Source organism: Sabethes cyaneus, chromosome 1, assembly GCF_943734655.1.
Source record: "Sabethes cyaneus chromosome 1, idSabCyanKW18_F2, whole genome shotgun sequence".
Taxonomy (NCBI): Eukaryota; Metazoa; Arthropoda; class Insecta; order Diptera; family Culicidae; genus Sabethes; species Sabethes cyaneus.
In genome coordinates, this window is record NC_071353.1 from 43,807,884 (window position 1) to 43,828,636 (window position 20,753).

Consider the following 20,753-nt stretch of genomic DNA (forward strand, 5'->3'; position numbering starts at 1 on the left):
TGTTCCAAAATATTCCCTACGATAAAACTGAACCTTATCGTGGTGTAGGGCTTTTTAACTAATCAGTAAATGAACAGCGGTCACGTTTACTTCTGAATGTGGGTATATATCAAAATATTTTTATGATTTCAAGTGGGACACTGGGTAAAAATTTACCAAATGTGATTGTTGCGTTGTTCAGAAAGTGCTTTTACTCCGTTTAAGAATAAGGCCAGTATGGGGATCTCTGATAATTAATAGATGAAGTTTTCTGGGATTCATCCCTATTTATCACAACTGTCACAAATATCTCCGAAAAATGTCGGACTCGGATTGATTGAGTTGGTCGGGGGCTTAGGGTTAGTAACGGGATGTAAGCGGGATACCAGATTCGGTTGGATGCTGAAGGACCACTCTGTAATGATTACAGGTAATAGCACTTCTTAGGTAGCAGATGGGAAAATTAGGTCAATTCGGTTGTATGACATTTGCCCGAAACCCATCCCCCAGAATTTTTTTGCCAGAATGCAATTTGCCCGAAAACCATTCCCCAGAAAGTACCATTTCCCAGAAAAAAATTTCCCAGAATGTACCATTCCCCAGAAATATTTTTCCCAGAATGTACCATTCGCCAGAAAACCATTCCCCAGAATAGATTATTCTCCAAAAAATTCAATAAATGGAACCATTTTTCGCATTTTGGTGAAAACCATCTTGCGGAATATATCAATCTGCAGAAGAGATTTTTCCCCGAAAACGATTTTCCATTTTCCAGAATGCACTATTTTCCTAAAAAACCTTCACGCGTAGTACAAAGCAAAGCCTTGGATAAACTTCATAAGACTTGACCGTTCTTTATCGACAGATTTCGCAATCGGTAATTGGGGTACAGGATAATTACGAAGTCAGTGTAAAGATCCTACTGTCTATATAGCAGCGTTACGCGTAGTACAACTCTCCCGAATAGACTCTTTCATCTCTTTGCCCCGCTTTCCAAATATTTTCTTTCCCGAAATTATATTTTTCCTATAAATTTTTCTCGAATAATATCATACATTAATAAGAATATATTTTCAAGGTTAACATTGACCGTCATAAAAACAATTAAAAGTTAATCTTTTGCGTTTAAGCAGGATATGGGATAACGAAGGAAACAAAAAAGCATTTCTCAAGATCTGCTGCTTTTGGTATATGGTTTATTATGGTATTTATTTGCATTGGTTAGCGGGACATTGGATTTTACGTGGCCATACACAAAAGAAAATATATTACTTGCACTACAAATCCTTTTTTCTTTCCCTTTAATGCAAATAAGTTATGCTGATTACAAGGTGTGACTTATTTACCGTCTTAGTAGCAAGTGTTTCCTAGATGATTCAGGGCGAGACGGCCGTAGGCCGCGAGTGTTCGCCGGCGACCCGCCGTCGGAAGCGCCGGCCACTGCGGGGGGGCAGCCCCCCCGCAGAGATCACCTCAATTTAGGTGCAAGCATTTTCCTAGGTTTACTGACTAGTAGGGGCTATCCCTTAGTTGAGTCCGAACGAGCGATAGCGAGTAAGGACAGCATATACTCAATAAGTAGGCCGAACATGCTGTCGCAGTTTCCGAACAGTATTAGTTAAACCCAAATTACTACAAGCTGATTTTAGGGAAACTGTTAATAGGAAATTATTCGAAAACTAGACAGCAAGAAACATTTTTGTTTCAAGTATTTATCATACACTTGATCCATGACACACATCACAAGTCTTGTTTCCGCATGTTCACGGTAAAACTAAAGGAACTTGCGAAAACAATGTTCTCTTTTTCGGAAGTTTCCTTCTTACTCCATATCACGTATGGAACCTGAATCCCAAAACGGTCATTGGCTTTATAAACCATGTAGTACCAAATTGGGGCACAGGATACAACTATCCCGCTCAACTCCATCAATGGGTATGAGCGGTACGTAAACTGTGTACAGCAGTCGGGGCCTGCCATAAAAGACGATCATTAAGACTGTCGCAGTGGCCTTTTAACACAATGTCCTTCTGACATGCAAAAAAAAAGTCAAGAACCAATAAAACGCTTCATTGCTTCAAATTTATGGTAAGCTCATGCAAATACATGTATTTTGGGGTATGGTCCATTCTGGTGAAGTTTCCTAGGAGACAAAGTATAATTTTCTGGGAAATGGTCCATTCTGGGGAATGGTTTTCTGGGAAATGGTTTATTCTGGGGAATGATTTTCTGGGAAATGGTTCATTCTGGGGAATGGTTTTCTGGGAACTGGTTCATTCTGGCAAAAAATTTCTGGCAAATAATTTTCTGGCAAGTGGTTTTCGGGCAAATGTCATACAATCGGTCAATTCGTGTCGCGTGTTCGAGTTTCGGCTAGGTGGTGCTGCTAGACAGAGTAGGATTTTTGCACTGGCCCCGAGGCTGTCTTGTGCTCTGAGGGCCGCCCGCGGAGTCTGTAGATGGGAAGGGGTCGAATCTTAGAGAGACGTTTAAGCCCAGAGCTATACAGCACTAGCTCTTTGGTCTCGAGGGTTGGAAGGTAGGTGAGTCTCTATATTTTGAAGCTTCTGTCGACTACCGCGAACATCCAGCTTGTGCTGCGCTCAATTTACTTTGTATCGTGGGACAGTGCATGAATGCTAAGGGGATGAAAGATTAAATTTGCCCTGATAAGTTGATAATCACTAATGCTCCGAAATTTGTCTTATCTATTGGTTCATTTGTGGTTGTTTGTGTTGAAAAATTGAAAGCGGGCGCGCGGTTGAAGACCGGTATCAGGCAGGGCTGACGAATCTTCCACTTCTTCACTATACCACATGTTGCAACTCGAGTGGTACAAAAAGTCCAAAGCACATTTACAAATTCGATCTATTATTTTTCTTTTCATCATCATCATCATCGTCATCATCATCATTATCATCATCATCGTCATCATCATCATTATATTTAAAATGACATTCCGGCCTTTAGCAGGGTCCAGCGCAGAGTTTTATACGCTATTAAGCGACCAGTTGGATAACCCGAAAAAAAGGAAAAAAAAAGTAGTTTTTGTTCCAAATTATTACAGTTTTCCACAACATCTCACATTTCCGTTGGCACATATTTTCAAAATCAGGATGCGCGGTTTAAAAGTACGTACCTGAATCTACAAAATCCATGTAATGCCATTTTTCCACACTTCTCCTGTTCTATAAAAAACGCATTTAAAAAAGTGAATATTTTTACATTTATATGACGGATTTCACGCCAACTCGTCTATGGGGTTGGTTGCACCTTCTCAGAATTCAATAAAACTGTGTGTGTAAAGAGTTCATTTAAATAAGCAACTTTGCATACTTAGTTTTTCCAAAATTGGTCTAGATTAGCTTTTGGAAAAGGGCTCATTTTCCTCGTTATGGACATCCTTTTTTACCCTAACCCTTCATTGGTTTGGCAGCCAAATTCCGTTTTCACTTGAAGTCCTGGCCACTTGTACTTTCACCCCTCTTCATCTGCCAACTGATGGACTCCACCATGGGCGTAGCGACAGGGGGAGGGGTGGTTGATGGTTCAAACCCCCCCAAAAGAAAATTTGTTCTACACTTTGAAGCTTAAAATTTCTGCTACCAACTGATTAGAGCACAGGATAATTTACGGGACTAGTTGTACGACTAGTCGGCTGCATTCAACTCAATGAGTTACTCGTCGCCTATTTCCCAGGCGTCTCAGAAGGCGCAAGTCGCAAGACCACGTTGAACCATCTTGCACGTTGGGCCGTTCTGATCTGAGTGACCGAATGGTTGTTAAATACAGTGTGTTTATTTGTTTATTTGCTAAAAAAGTCAACAGATTTCTGGATCCTAAGGCGAGATTTCAACACGTTGCGGCTAACGCCAGTCAAAACAGGATACAAAACAGTTAAAATTGCGTTGTAAGTCAGTTATAGTGCTAAAGGTGCTGTAGTTAGTTCTTCTGTGTGGTATACGTAGAAATGAATTGTTCCGTGTTAAGCGAGGCGGAGCTGAAATGTCGATTCTCTCAAGTATCCAAGAGCAGTCGATCCGAGACGTCAAAACATCTGATATAAAAACAGCTTTGATTACGTCCCGACGTCTTTGCAGAGAGTCCAGATTGATTAGTCCGCAACGCTGTTCGTAGCTTGGTAGTCTGATCGGGTCGTTCCATGGTAGCCGTCGGAGCGCAAAGCGAATGAACCTCCGCTGTACTGCCTCGATTCGGGTGACGCCATTTTGATAATACGGGCTCCATACGGGTGCGCAGTATTCAAGATTAGAGCGAACTAACGCACAGTAGGGTGATTTCAAGCAGTATATATCATTGAAGATTTTGGCGATACGCATGATGAATCCCAAATTCCTGCAGGCCTTGTCGACAACGAAGGAAACGTGTTGTTTGAAGGTCAGTTTGGAGTCGAGTAGTACACCGAGATCTTTGACGCAATCTACACATCGTTAAGATATGCTTGACAGTCGGTATTCGAAGATTATCGGATTCAGCTTTCTGGAGAACGTAATCACCTCACATTTATCGGGGTTCAATGTTAGACGATTGTTTTTACACCATTCGGCAAATATCGACAGCTGGTCCTGGAGCGCGAGAGTATCAGACGAGTCATTTACTTTTGCGAACAAGTCGTCGGCAAACGCAAACCGGGGACTTTTGAGCGTTATATTGACGTCGTTAAAATAGATAAAGAAAACCAAAGGACCAAGATGGCTACCTTGCGGAATTCCAGAGAAGGCGGTGAAAGCCTGCGAAATGGAGCCATCGATAGATACATTAACGAGACGATTCGACAGATACGATTTAAACCACTGGAGCAGCGGCCCTCCAAAGCCGAGTTTATCCAGTTTAGCGATAGCGATTTAATGATTCATCTTATCAAAGGCAGCAGAGAGGTCCGTGTAGATGACGTCTGTCTGAGAACGGTCGTCGAAGCAGTCCATTATGTGGGAAGTGAGTGTTAGTAGATTGGTGGTCGTTGAGCGCTTGGGCATGAATCCGTGTTGTTCATCGGCCAAATACTGTTGGACGAACGAGGAAATTGGTGCGATTACGACGAGCTCGAAGAGTTTTGATAGTGCACATAAGGCGGAGATTCCTCTGTAATTGTCCACGTTTCTTTTATTACCCTTCTTATGATCTGGAAACATATAAGCGGATTTCCAGGCAGAAGGAAATACTCCTGAGCTAATCGATAAGCTAAACAGACGACGGATTGGGGCTACCAAGGCTTCACTACAGTTCTTCAAAAAGATTGAAGGTATGCCGTCCGGTCCACCGGAGGAAGAGCTTTTTAGCTTCAGAGCGGCCAGCCTAATCATAGCACCGTCAATAGTCAGGTTACTGAGAGAGAGTCGCCGAGACTGGGAACGCTTTCTAGTGTAGTTGATACTTCTGTGTCAGACAGCCTTTCGTTAACAAAGACACTGGAGAATTTCCGTGAGAATAGTTGACAAACCATATCCATATCAGTAGCAGTGTCGTTTTAAAAGAACATTGCTGACGGAAGATCGTTGTCATTTCGTTGAGCATTCACATATTTCCAGAATTACTTAGGGCTACGTTTCAATCTGCGCTGGACGTTGTTTAAGTATTTACGGAAGCAGTGACGACTGAATTTTTTGTAACGTCTGTTGAGCGCCAGATAGTGGTTTCGCAGCGATTGGGTCTTGTACCTTGAGTACCTCTTTAATGCAGCTTTTTTTCGGATGAGGCGACGCAGCGTAGCGTTTATCCAAGGTAGATACGGTTCTGTGCGTATCGTTTTCGTATCGAATCTTAGTAGAATCAGGCCATTCGATGTCAAAGTGACTTTAGCATGGGTTTATTCTCTGGCCCCTCATCACCCTTCCTTCATGCTGAGTTCTACATTATCCCGAAGACGCTTCTTATGGTTAGTATACTGGCATGAGCACCTAATGAGGTAATGGTTTTGAACCTCAGGATTCTCCAGTGCTAACTATAACGAGGCGAAACAGGTTTGGTATAGTAGGACATGCATCGAAGCATGGGTAAAACCCTCAACACATAAGCACACATAAAAAAAATATAAGCTTATTGTTTACTCAATAACGATAAAGCACAGAAATGCAGTGCAGAATACAGCACACACCCGGGCAACATTACAATAGATCAATAATGTTGTGGTCAAAGTGATAAGCCCATACAAAAAAAAATCGTTGTTTTAGGCACGTGGCGGTCGATAATGTAATTCAGAATATGCGAAAAAGTCGAAGCAGCAGCGGTAACGTCATTAGCATCCAGGGCTGTATCCCAGTCGATACACGTTAAAGTTCTTTGGATAAGATCGAAATCAGTGCGATTAAAATCCTAGTACACGGGCAGTGGCATATTAGACATCCTGGACGGTGTATGTTGACGAATCGAAATTAGTAATGGTGGGTGATGGAGGGCGTCCTTGACGAGAGGAGCCGGTGCCAACACACATTCTGGAGCAAGACTGCGAATGCTGGAGAAGAAAAGATGTGTGACACATATATATTCGAACAAAAATCATAGTGTGCTTGCAACGGCATATAGAATTAATACAATCAAACTAATACCATGTGTGTGTGTCATTATGACTTAAGTCTTACTTGACGTAGTTTCATTCTCGTATTGTGTATCCTTCGGTGTACACGTACTAATGTTTGAGTTATGGTCGTCGATAATAAATAAATTCCGAAACGGTGCTGCATGCAGCACTATTTTTCGTGACCTCGAAATAAAAAGAGGGCTTGCATACTATATAGTAAAAATATTTGTCGAGACGGGATCTGTTGAAAACCGTAAAAACAGTATAATCAATATATATAGAATGCCAGTGTCGCTGCAGTGCGCGTGGTAAACATCACACATGTTCAGATAATGTATTTACATTATATATGCAAATGTGTGTGTGCCTGAGATTCATCAAAAGGGGAATCTCATTGTCAAACTTTGACAACCAGTTTAAAATTTCAAATATGGCTGCCAAGTAATGTGATTGGAAACTTCGCTTGCTTCAAATTTCTGAAAAAATCGGTGCAAAAGGGAACAGTTGTGGGATTCTATTCATCCGGACGAAAAGAAAAAGAACGTTTAAAACCATTTCACTGGCATAAAAACACAACGGAGAACGGACTGATGACCGCACTAGTGATGTCCGGTAATCACTCGATTAATCGAGTAATCGATTTCAGCTTGGAATAATCGAATAATTTCTAATCGAATATCGCCTAACACATAATCGAACTAATCGATTACACTCGCATCGATTACTGACACGAATACTGCTTTTTTTTTGTTTTATTTGGTCGGCCACCAGCACACCGAAAGGCTATTGGGCCGTTGGTTTATATAATTGTAAATACTGCTTTTTGAGGTTTATGCTCGCTGAACTCAAAATGACGTGAAGCCCATCACCCTTATTCTTGTTTTCGTTCGAATGATATTCGTTCGAAAGTTGAGCCGATTCGTATTCTTGTTTTCGTTCGAATCAATTCGAACGTTCGAAGGCCCCTTCCTTTTGTTCATTCGAATATGAGAATAGTGCTTACCGATTCGTTCGAAGCAAACTATCCGTACGAATGCAGGATACGGCCGTAAACAAGAATAAAGGTGCATATAGTAATTTTAACGAAAAGCTTAAATTAAACTTGTCGCGACTTCGAAACTATATACGATCTCTTTTAACCTCATGGAACTGGTCATCAGCGATGTCAGATCTTCAGATTTTTGTGCATGCTTGTGAGTGTGAGAGAAGAATGCTCTAAAATCCGTCTGTTGTTGGTATTCTAGGTGATCTTGTCAGCACTGCAGCTGCAGCAGATCAAGAACATGAACCTGCGGTTTTCAATGAAAGCGGTTTTCAAGATGAAAGAGTTTCAACCGATTTATGGGCGATTCATGATCCTCTGGTGTTGGAAAGTAGCAAGTTCCAAAATCGCGACAACGCAGGAGGGATTCCCGTGGAGTTGCGGCAATACTTAAATACACTGCTAGCGCCGAGAGGAAGTGGCCCTTTTATACCTATATAAATGGGACTGTTATGCGAGTAGCGGCAGTATACACAACGAGTAATCGAAGTTTGGTCGATTACCCGATTAATCACAGACGATTAATCGTGTCGAATAACAATTGATAAAAAAATATTCGATTACTCGTTAATCGATTAACTGAGAAAATCGGACATCACTAGACCGCACCAACCAGCGCACAGATAAAGAACAGATAAATAACAATGAGCAACTATGACAATGAAGTTCCCGATTCACAGACTTGATACAGATTGTTAGCATCATGTTTACCACAATGAGTCCTATAGAAAAACAGCGACACTGGCATTCTATATATATTGATTCTACTGTAAAAACACAGAGGAAAACAAAGCGTTAAAACTGCAGAGCAGAGATGCCAGAAGTGAAGACATGTCTTCATTTTGAAGACATTTTTGTTACAAAAAAGTGAAATGTCTTCACTTGAAGACATGTGAAGACATGTCTTCACCATGCAATTTAAATGGGCGGAAAGCCGAAAGCAGACAAATGAAGACATTTTTCTTTGACTCGTGAAGACTTTTCAAAAAATCACCTGGCATCTCTGCTGCAGAGGTCAAAAAGGTTGTACGAGTGCGAGTTCGTTGCAATTGCGACCGGTCCGCACGGAAAATGGCAGTTGAGCTGGATATCAACAGGGAATCTCTTCGTCGAATTTTGAAAATGGATCTGGATGTGAAAGCATTCAAAAAACGTAAAATCCATTGATTAACGGAAGCAACAAAACAAAAACGGCAGGAAAGATGCAAACTGCTGCTCCCTCGACACGGTGATTCCGAAGTGATCTTTTCTGATGGGATTCTTTGTTTTTCAAACCCCGCGTCATGCTCAAAATGATCGGTTGTGGTTGGTTTCGATCATCGACGTTCCAAATCACAAACGGAATGCACCACGAATACCACGATATCAAAATTCATTGGTGGTCTTGGTATGGGGAGGCATTTCCAAGAAAGGGAAACTTCCTCTTGTATTTATTGACAAACACAAAAGTGTGACAGTTAATAATGCAAAATATTATCTAGAAATGGTCTTAGAACAAAATTTGATGTCCTACGTTCGGGGAATGTATGGTGAAGAATATTATTGCTTTCAACAGCATGGAGCTCCAACCCACACTGCAAATCTTGTGTAGACGTGGTGCAAAGCCAATCTGACGGATTCCATATCGAAAATGGAATGACCTCCAAGTTTCTGATTAAAACCTCTGCATTTTTGTATATGGAGGTACATGCAACAAAAGCTCAAGGATTATAAATATCACAATTTGGATCACCTCGATGATGAATAAGCTTTAGAGAAGCCCGATTTCAGCCAAACCCAGGAGTTAAATTCTTCATGCTCTGACTGGCGGTGGGGTGGGTCAAATAAGGAGTTCAAGGTCTCGGCTGGCCAGGGCCGTGGCTGGGGAGGGTATGCACCGGCTGACGAGCGGTGTCAGCATCAGCAGTAGGTTTTTTCATGCAATGTAACATAGTTTTCTATGTTTCATCCTTAGACACTTTTTCGATTAAAGAAATAATCAATGCGGGGCACTTTCCGGGACGCTTAGTAATCTGGGAACTGGGACAAACCATCTGATAGACTAATCTCAAGATTTTAGTCTTGACCTTGGAATGAGGTCATACATATATTTAATATTTTTTTTTTTTTTTGAAACGATGGTTCTACAATTGATGAAGGGACGGTAGGGGAAAGAAATGAAAATTTTTTGGTGAAGGAGGGGAAAGAGCGGAAAGGAAGGGGGGGGGGAGGGGTATTGGTAGCTATGCTTGACAAGTAGTCATTTTGACTCCTACCTTTTGTCCAATGCTGGAAGGTGCATGAGTCGAACCAAGCTGTAATCTGAGATTATAACCGGATTCGAACCCACAACACCCTCCAGGGCATGTGGTTCGCTGGTACTTGTACCTTTGAACCATAGAGGCGCTGGACAAAAGGAGACCGCAAAATCCACTTCTCAAGGATCGGTGGTAATCTGCAATTGATGCAGGAAGCGGCACAATATGTGTCGATAACACAACCAACACGCGTAGCTATCCTTGAGAAGTGGCCAGCTGACATTAAAACACAAATTTTCAACGCAAGTATTACATTCGTACAGCTGTACGTCTGCGAAACATGGTGCGTCTCGGCTGCTGTCTGCGATATATCATTCGTGCCTGAGTGGCCTGAGAACTGGATATCCAACGAGGAACTCCATCATCGATGTCACCAACATCCGACAGCAACAGAAAGTCGAGAACGTAGGCGGACACATTTTGAGAAAAGGAGTGAGTGAGATCGGCAGAGAAGCACTCGACTGGAATCCGCAAATACTGCGCAGAAGAGGCAGACCCAGAGGCTCATGCCGGTGCAGCCGGGTCGTAGACGAGAAACTGTGCTGGCGACAGATGAAAGCCATGGCGGGTAACCGTCGGCAGTGGAGATCTCTGATTTCATCCCTTTATTCTGGCCGGACCGGGCCTGGACACATCAGTAACCATGTAAGGAGAAACACTAATTAGGATAACATTTGGGGAATAGGGCTTACATTTCGATTCCAAAAGAAGCTCTGGTAGAACCAAATTCACCGTCATCCTCGTAGGATGACTATTACCGAAACACTGATCATGCCGATAGACTATGGCCGCGACCCACGAAACATATTGACGGAGGACCAGAACCCCAATTACGGTGAAAATGAGGCGGAACATGAAAATAAGTTCAATGGGTGATGATCCATCGCTCACACCACACCATAAAAATCAGACGACTACGGTGGGCTAGGTCGGATGTACAGTGACAGTGGCTTTCGTTGGAAATCGGACTAGGGCCTAACTCGATGAGATGGAAGACACCTTGCGGAACGGAGGCTGCAAAACTGGTCGCGTGCAGCCATAAAACAAACGATTTGAAAATCGTCCTTAGCTAACCACTAAAACTAAGGTTTTCCCATAAAGGATTTCTTGTTATACCATGTATAATAGTTGAACGCCATTGTTTTTAATTTTATAAAAGATTTATTTCCATCAGCTTTATAACCTAAGGAATCACGCAACGCAGACGAATTCACCGAAGAACAGAACATTCCTACTAACGACATCATAGGAATTACATCCAGCAGCGAATTATCTTCTATATGTTTATGTACATTTTGATTGCTCTTTTGATGTGACGGCTAGCATCAACTGAGCAGGTGATATCCAAATGAAGACACAAAATCTTGAGCATACAACGGTTGTTAATGCATAAAATTATATCGCTAATTTCATCACTCACGGTTCGAACCCTATTGAAGGCTTGCGTGGTATAATACCTATTCTTGTGTAGCATGTTTGTGTATCACGTATTCGATAGAACAAACACAAGAAATCTTTTTTTTTTCTAATGCAAACTAATAAATACACGAGAGCTATTATGTGATTGATGGTAAGGCAATCAAGAATATGATTCGTGGTTAGACAGCACTATGTGATGATTGCACATGAAACGAAAGCAAAGCTGGTGATATGTTTTGCATTACAAACCTAAACCTGGCTAAATTCGTGGAAAACATTTGCCTGTTTCCCATAGTTTTGGCTTTACCCAAGAAGGAAAGCCATTAACCGTCTAATAGATGATCTGCGATGGCGAGCGACTGTTTGTCGCCGCACTAGACGTAATCGCTTCTTCAAGATTTGAATCCAGTTTTCGATAAGCCGCTGTGTGCTTACGCCCTTTGCTGAACCCTCCTCGGCTGGAATTAGTTCTTCGGCCTTCCAGTAGCAGGGCAATAAGTTTTGTTTTGTTGTGATACGCAACGTAGCAAGCAATACAAGCAAACATAAGAAGCAAAAAATATGAAAAGAAGTTCGAATCACTTTCTTCGAAAAATGGATCCTCGTGAATCTCTTCCAATTGGACTTCATCCAGATTGTTGTCATTCGATCCAGGCAGCGGCTTCGGTTGTTGCGGCTGTGGTTGGGGCTCATTTACAGGATCATCTCCAAATTCGTTATTCTGGTCTTCGGTTGGGTCATCACCAATGTCATCTTCTCTTCTTTGCGTGTCGAGCGTTTCGTTTACTATATTTTCATTATTCTCCTTGTCTTTTTCGTCCTCCATGCTATCCATCTGATCATCCTCCTGCGTCTCATCGTTCGATGGAGTAACCTTCGATGCCTCTAACGAAGGCAGGGATTTACCGGTAGGATTTGCTTTTTGCGCGTTCACGTCCTTATTGGACACTTCTCTATTAGTTTCATTCATGTTAAGTGGAATACTATTTACATTTTGGCCATGAATTCCACTTTTGATGGTATCTAAAAATGTAAAGGAATTGATAAGATATTGATAAGATTATAGTTTGCAATATAATTGAAAGTTGCTCTTACCATTCACAGTTTTCTTCAAGTCGTCGTGTTGTTTCTCCTCTTGTTCCTCGTGTTGTTTCTCCTCTTGTTCCAACTTCACTGGACTATCGTTTGTACTCTCTGAAAGTTTTATCTCCGAGGATAACAGCTGCTGGAAACCCCACAGCAACATTCGGCAAATCGGTTTCACTTCTACGTCGGTTTCATTTACCATCCTGGTACATGATAGCATACAAATTCCCTTATTTGCCAGTCGTTTTCGTTTGTTCTGTTCTGGCTCGCTTGCAAAATCTGTGTTTGCATCTAGATCATTGATCTTTTGGATTATATCGGAGAGATTGCCGCAAATGGTTGATTCTTGTTTTTCCGACAGCATTTTTTCGATTACGGAAACTCGTATTTCTTCTCGTTCAGCTAGTGTCGTAGTAAGATCCATATACAGTTGACATATCAATTGATTATCTATTGCAACATTTCCTTCACATGATTGCAAAAACTTGAACTTGGTTTTATCCTGTAAATATGCCCGGTCGGCAATAGCAACCTTGATCTCTGTTTTGTTCCCTAGGATCGTTCCTGGAGTAGCCTGGTTATTTCCTATAGAGGCCGATTGCACAACCAGCGGCAAGCTAACCGCCAGAACCAGCACTACGGCAATCAGTATTCTGTGAACATCTTTCGAGAACCACATTTTGTGATTTTCAAGTATCTAACTTGTTCCTTCAAGAAATCCCGTTATTACGATGTGGCTATTGTCACGGCTTCAACTTTCAATGCAGTATTTTGTAGAAGGAAGTAGCTAGTGCAATTTTCTATTCCATTGACACTGTCACGTAAGTTTTGTCGGCAGTACAAATTTCGATATAAACGCGTATTTAATTATTATAAACTTTACAAACTTATAGCCAGAACCAGAACCACTTCATCAGCGAAAATCCCTTTTTATTTTTTTCCACTTTGTGTTACACGGAACGAAAACGTATGAACGTTAAGGATCTCCAAGAATTCTCACTGACAGACACACACATATCTGGCAGATTTTATTACGCAAACAGAGATGCCAGATATTAAATATTTATAAAAGCAACTGCTCGAAAACAACAAAAAAAGGGCATTACCACAGAGAACAGACATTCAAGCTCGGAAAATAAGTTTCGGATATAGTTCTGGCGATTCGTATATATATTGACAGCGAAACCTGCATTTGCACACGGGGATGACCAATTCAAATTTAGTAGGGGAAGGGCGGTAAAGACGGACACCTTAAGGTCAAGAGTCAATATCTACTCAAATATAACTGTATTGATTGCAATTTTCATACAAACTGAAACTTTAAGTCTCTGTCTAATAAAGTTACAGCGTGTACTAGAAAATTTCTTCCAAAATTTATACTTTTTTTAATATTATAAACATTATGTATAAATCAGAGTTTCTGCGCATGGGCGGGAAAGCCGGAAACTTGACATGGGAAAGACGGACACTCGCGAAAAGGTGTCACGCGCCGACGAATTATCAGTATTAAGAAAGATTAACATATTTCATCATGTATTTAGGAAAGAATTGGCTTGGGAAAACCCCCTACCCAATTCCCCCTTTGAGCGAGGAAATAAAATGGTTCCCTTTTATAATCTTCAATATTTTAATTGGTGATGAATTAATCGTTTCTAAAAGTTGGCCTATTCCATCTGTTAAATGACTTCTGGATACTTTTACATGTATAATATGCAAGTATTTGCAATTTAAATCGTTGTTAGGCAAAATGAATACGGAATCTTTGTGTCCGTCTTTCCCTACCATCGGGTGTCCGTCTTTCCCGACTTGGATACCATTTTTTCAAACTTTAATAACTTTTTACTGAATATTCAAAAATTCACTAGATTTCCAATGGACATTCAGTGAAGGGTCAAACTAACGTAATGTCGTCGATATAGCACGAAAGTATTGCTTTTTAACGATTTACCAGCTATTTTCTTCACACACAAAATTACATCGGTTAGCGTATTTAGGCATTTTTTCTTTGTTTTGCTTATAAATTTGACAGCTGCGCTGCTAGAAATCGGCAGTTTAATTCAAAAGTGTTTATTCAGTCTATAGAAACATTTCCCATCATTGGTTTGCCTCAAAAAATTATTGTTTATGAAATATGATAAGTGTCCGTCTTTCCCGCAGTGTCCGTCTTTACTGCCCTTCCCCTAAATATATTTTATAGGTACAAATTATTTTTGCTCGGGTGCTATATTGAACTCGTATTTATTTAATAGACCAACCTCGTGTTTTTTAGTCTTGACCTTGGAATTAGGTACTTTTTTATAATTGACGAAGAAAGCAATGAAAATTTTAGAGTGAAGGAGATATAGAGCGAAAAGCTGTGAGGGGGGGGGGGGGGGCTGTTATTACTAACTACAAATAATTCAAATTCATAATAGTGCAATTTAAATTTAATTTAAAAATACAAATTTAACAGTAGAAAAATTCACGTTACGAAAATTTGGTGCCACTATGTTTGTTTACTAAAAGCTGTCAGAGTCAGAGCTGCTGCGCTCGTATCCAGTGTTGCTTAAGTTTCGAAAAACTTTGGAATGAAAAATTGCATTAATATGACAAACAGGCTTCCAATATAACATGTGAAGTTTTTGGATTTTATCACACAATTTTTATTGAAAATAGTCTGAAAATAGAAAATAGCATAGAAACAATTTGACTGATATTGTGTGAAGAAGAAAAACGACTGATAGTATTCTCTATTATGAAGTAATGCAACGGTTCCATTTAGATAGCAACACTAATTGCAAGATCTTTGGTTGTTTCCCTGCAGTTGCTGTGCATTTAGTAGTTTCATTGCAACCTGCAATACAAGTAAATACCGTGGACCCCCGTTCGTTTGACCATTTTTAATCTGAACACTTTTTAATTTGAACCCCGTTGGTTTGCACGACGTGCAAATTAAAAATGGTTCAAATGTCATTCTCAACATAACATCATTTGTTCGATTCGTTTGTACTGACCTAGCGTGTTTAATCGGTTTCACATTTCGTTTTCCTAACGATTAAGAGAAAAATCCGTTCGGAAAATGCAATATTCGCACTTGCAACTGCCAACTAAAACAAACCACCAAAACAATAACAAAGATCAGGGCGGCCAGTTCACACAGGTTTCAGCATATTTCGGGTTACCAGTTGTTCAAATTAAAAAGTAACCCCGTAAGTTTGCATGAGGAATCGTTCAAACGAACGGGGGTCCACTGTATAGAGCTTTCCAGTTATGTGTGTATTGGTGCTTGAAAATGAGGCAAACAACAACAGTAAACAAAAGAGATGCATTCCTTTGTCACCAAGGTACAGAATGAATTTCGTCTTCTGCTGGTTTAAATACCAGCAAATTTTCAACATATGTGCTTGAATTTGGAACAGGATGGAAATATGTGCTCTGCAGTGCGGCAAACGAAGAAACAGAACTAGTAATCGCTATTTTTCGGTTTGTTCCTCCAGCATCAGCTGTTCCCCAAAATGAGGTAAACATCATGTATATACACGCGTATTTCGTGTTCGCTAGTGTGGGTGCTTGAGCTGTCAGAAAGCTCTATAGCATTACTAAATTTATAGCGACATGCTCTGCGTAGCGTGAAGACTACACCAAGTGATGCTAGTGTTTTTTCCAAGTTTTAGGGGTGTCATTGAAACGATGTTTTGTTAGAAAATTGGTTCGAAGTGTTACGTCTGTTAGTCTGTGTTTGGACAAAAGGAGACTGCACAACCCCCTTATTAAGCGCGCGACGTATCTTAAAACTCCACCATCTGATGGGTTGGACTATTTATAGACACAAATTGTGCCGCTTCCTCGATTGATTGTAATCGAATGCTACGAATGTTTGTTTTATAGGCAGAGAATAACTGGTTTATCGCACTTCTCAACCACCATGTTCAACTAGCTGTACGATTTCACCTATTTTAATCAGTTGGAAATGCAGTATTTTGTTCATATTTTCAGAATCATTTGATAAGAACATTATCTTGAATTACCTAATCATAGACGTAATCGACACGCACACAGTTTACTGTCTTTTCGACAAGATACCGTGTACCCCCGCTGGAATGACCTTCTTTAATCCAAACATTTTTAATCTGAACCCCGTTGATATGAATGCGTTCACATTAAAAACCGTTCAAGCGTCATACTCAGATGACGGTAAAGTTGACCGGGCAAATTAAAAAAAGGCAAAAAATCTTAATACGTTTCCTCTTGCTCAGCAACTTCGGCAATATAGCTCATATGCAACTTATCTCTCTCCAGCACTCTAAATAGACCATTTTAGTTGAAACTGTCGAGCCAATTTCCTCTTCAACAATCTGGATGTTGAGAATTCGCGCATATTCGACATGTTTTCAAAACATTTGTTTTCGTCAAATCAAAACTGCCAGTTCATAGGGTGCGCATCTTGCGCGCATGTAAAAATGAATAGAGTTACCAAATATTCAGATTAAAAATGAATTCGCCTGATCTGAACGTGGTGTTTTTCATATTAGCGGGGGTTGAGTGTACTACTCAATCGGGTACTGCCCCAAGCAACCAAAAGTTCGAATATTACTTGACACGCGAACTCGAAAGTTCATAATTAGTTCAGATTCAGTTCCGTGGAACTTTCACGCTGATTAGTAGTGTATATCAAGTATATGTGGAACTAAATGCTTTAAGAAGTGCTGCGAGTACTTCATAGATACTTCAAAGCTATTAGGATGCTACATGAAATTCTGAAGTAACTTTAGTTGCTAACAAGTTCTGCGTGTTGCTTTTTTGTTTATATTTCTGGTGATCAAACCAGCAGAACCTGAAACTATTGGAGATTAATTTTTATTTCACTTGAATAAATTTAATCCTCGCACATTTCTAATTACAAATATAAATTAGAATGTAATGCTCTTCATTATTGTGTTGTGTAGCATATGCTGTCGGTATCTCACTACTACAGTTAATTGCCTGGTTCCAAACTTTATGTTCTATAATTAACTCGCGCTGCATAAAGCTGCTGCAAGTTCCAAATCAAACTTTTACTTAACAACTCATTGGCAAAATTCACATCGCTTGTATACGACAAAGGTGACGCAGTGGATCGGTATAGGTTTACAACGCGGAGCACCCGGGTTCAAACCCAACAGCAGGCAAATGCAACGAATATAGAAGTTAGGTAGAAGTATAAAAATAGAACATAGAAGTGCTGCTAAATTTGTTTTTTCTTAGTTTTTGACAGTTTATTTCGAAGCTGCTTAGCGTTCTATGCAGTGAACCCAAGACAGCTTGAAAGTTCGGTTAATTACTTAAAAGTGACGCTGCTTAGCAAGTTATAGATTGATATACATAAAGCTGTTTAACCCTTGTTAGACGCCATTATTCGAACTCTTGGTTACTTGGGTGATGTTTGATGGATGATTGGCAAAATTTTTGACTGACAAGTTTATTTGACATGTGATAGAACCGCGATCGTGAAGAATGCGTTGAAATAGGTACGAGTTTTTTAGGAGCACGTACTTACTTATCCTGGCTCGCGGTCCCTCAGGATTTGACCTGCAATGTAAGTTTTCGCCAACTAACTCGGTGGCTGTGCGTCTCCAATGTCTCTACTGTTCCACACTTTCCAGGTCCTGCCCCACTTGGTCTAACCATCGAGCACGTTGCGCACCTCTGCGTCTGATACCAACAGGATTCGAGGCGAAACCCATTTTTGCGGGGTTGTTGTCCGGCATTCTCACAACATGTCCCGCCCATTGTAACCTAACAGCTTTAGCAACTTTCTGGATACTGGGTTCGCCGAAGAGCTGCGCCAGCTCGTGGTTCATCCTACTTCTCACAATGTTGGGAATAACTGGAATAGCGGAGTGCCCTCATTGCATTCGCACGCCACTGGGCTCTTAGGTAGCAGCATAGCTGTCATCTAGTGATGTCATCGAACAGTGCTATATACATATACGAGAGGAAGTTATCATACTCGTATTAAGAATAGATTTTACCATGTTAACACGCGGTTTTATTCACTCAACAGATTGTCCGGAATTTCTTTAAGTTTTATCTTGCATCCGCGTCCCGGTACCGCGTATCGTTATCGGCCATCCACGCCGGGTCGTGGGATGCATCACACATACGCCGCCAATGAAAGTCATAAGCACAAGACGTTCAAAAATGGTCAGTGCTTTTAAGTCCCCATCGAGCATTGTCCACGTTTTGTGCCCGTAGAGGACTACCTGTCTTATTAGCGACCCGAGGCATACAAATTCGTCCACCACTTCGAACTCGTCCCTGTCGACTATCACACTATTCCCTATGCGAGCTCGATCGCGCTTGGTTCCTCCTGCTAACAGATAGTTTGTTTTGAACGTATTCACCACTAATACAACCTTTACTGCTTCACGTTTCAAACTGGTATACTGCTCGGCAACCGTTTGGAATGTCCTTCCGACAATGTCCACGTCGTCAGTAAAAGAGCCAAATTGGCTAGATTTGTTGAAGATCTTGCCCCGCATGTTAAAGCCCGCACGTTTCATAACGCGTTCTAGCGCGATGTTGAATAGGAGACAGGAAATACCTTGTCGAAGTCCCCTGCATGTTTCAAACGAGCGTAGTAACGCGCCCGAAATCCTCACACAGCACCGAACACCATCCATCGTGGCTTTAATCAGTCTAGTCAGTTTCTCGGAAAGCCGTTTTCGTCATTATTTTCCCATAGCTCTTCATGGTCGATAGTATCGTAGGCGGCCCTGAAATCTATGAATAGGTGGTGCGTAAGGACTTGGTACTCGCGACACTTTTCCCACAAATCTACTTGCTAGCGACGATAGACGGCTAAAGATGATTTGAGAAAGCAATTTATAAGCGACATTGAGAATGGTGATCGCTTGATACTTCTAGCATTTCAACTGTCGCCCTTCTTGTATATTGGGCATATTACCCCTCCTTGCGGTTGATGTTCTGCTCCCAGATTCTGATTATCAGCCTGTGCAGACAGGTAGCCAACCTATCCGGCCCCATGTTAATAAGCTTCGCTGCGATGCCATCCTTGCCAGCTGCCTTGTTGTTCTTGAGCTGCTTGATGGCTTCGATCATTTCACCTATCGTGGGGGTCGGCACATCACCATACTGCCGTACTGAGGTAGTCATTCTCCCTGCTGGCTTGGTATTCCGTTTCCGCGCCGTTCAGTTGCTCATTGTAGTGCTGCTTCCACCTATCGATCACCTCACTTTCATTCGACAAGATCCCTCCGTGTTTATCTCGACATGTTTCGGCTCGCGGCATGAAGCCTCTGAGAGATACGTTCAGTTTCTTGTAGAATTTACGCGTTTCCTGAGAACGATACAGCTGTTCCATGTCCTCCCACTTCATTTCTTCCAGGCGGCGCGCTTCTTATCTCGGAAAAAGTAGGTTTGCTGTTTTCGTTTCTGTTTACATCGTTCCACGTTTTGATGGGTCCCCTGCTGCAGCATCAACACCCGCGCTGCATTTTTCTCAGCTAATACCCTCTGGCATTCCTAGTCGAACCAGTCGTTACGTCGACTCCCCTCAGCGAGCCCAATGGCACCTTCCGCTGCGCTGTTGATGGTTGGTTTATCGCTATCCCAGCAGTCCACGAGAGGGGATTCGTTTAGCTCTCCCTCAGGCGGCACCGCAGTGTCAATGGGTTGAGCATACTCAGTAGCGCCCTCAGGTAACTTAAGTCATTCCAGATTGTGCCGTAGTGGGTGACGGTACTGAATCTTGGTAACAACGGTAAGTCTTTGGCGCATTTTAACCATCAAAAGGTAGTAGTTAGAATCGATGTTTGCGCCACGATAGGTTCTAACGTCGATGATAACCGAGAAGTGCCTTCCATCAATCAAAACGTGGTCGATTTGCGATTTCGTCTGTTGTGCTGATCTCCATGTGTACCGATATGGGAGGCTGTGCCGGAAGAAGGTACTTCGTATGGCCATGTTATTGCAGGCGGCGAAGTCACTGAGTCGATGACCGTGCCGTGTTCGTTCATAAGCGGGTGTGCGCTGACCTTACCAATAACCGGTCGGAATTCCTCCTCCTGGCCAACCTGAGCGTTGAGGTCTCCGGTGACGATTTTGACGTCATGTCTTGGGCAGTTGTATTCACGTTCAAGCTGCTTGTAAAAAGCGTTATTATCGTCCTCGTCACTTCCTAGGTGTGGGATATGCACGTTGATAATGTTAATGTTGAAGAAACGGCCTCTAATCCTCAACTTGCATGTCGCCCATCACGATAAAAGCTGTACCCAGCTCGTATGTATTGTCGCAGCTCCGGTAGATGGTGTATCCATCTCTATACGAATATACCGTAGACCCTTCCGGCATACCTCCTGCAGCGCTACAATGTCGAACTTGCGGGCCCTCAATAAGTCGGAAAGAATGCGGG

The 20,753-nt window shown here is 41.6% G+C and overlaps 1 protein-coding gene across 1 annotated transcript; it reads right to left on the minus strand.

Moving 5' to 3' along the window:
• Window positions 1–11,030: 11,030 nt before the first annotated feature.
• Window positions 11,031–13,305, minus strand: LOC128742473 (trans-Golgi network integral membrane protein 1-like). The gene is made up of 2 exons (XM_053838848.1): window positions 12,371–13,305; window positions 11,031–12,298 (listed from the first exon to the last, which is right to left on the minus strand). The coding sequence occupies exons 1-2, from the start codon at window positions 13,038–13,040 to the stop codon at window positions 11,607–11,609; spliced, it is 1,362 nt and encodes a 453-aa protein (XP_053694823.1). The 5' UTR covers window positions 13,041–13,305; the 3' UTR covers window positions 11,031–11,606.
• Window positions 13,306–20,753: the final 7,448 nt, after the last annotated feature.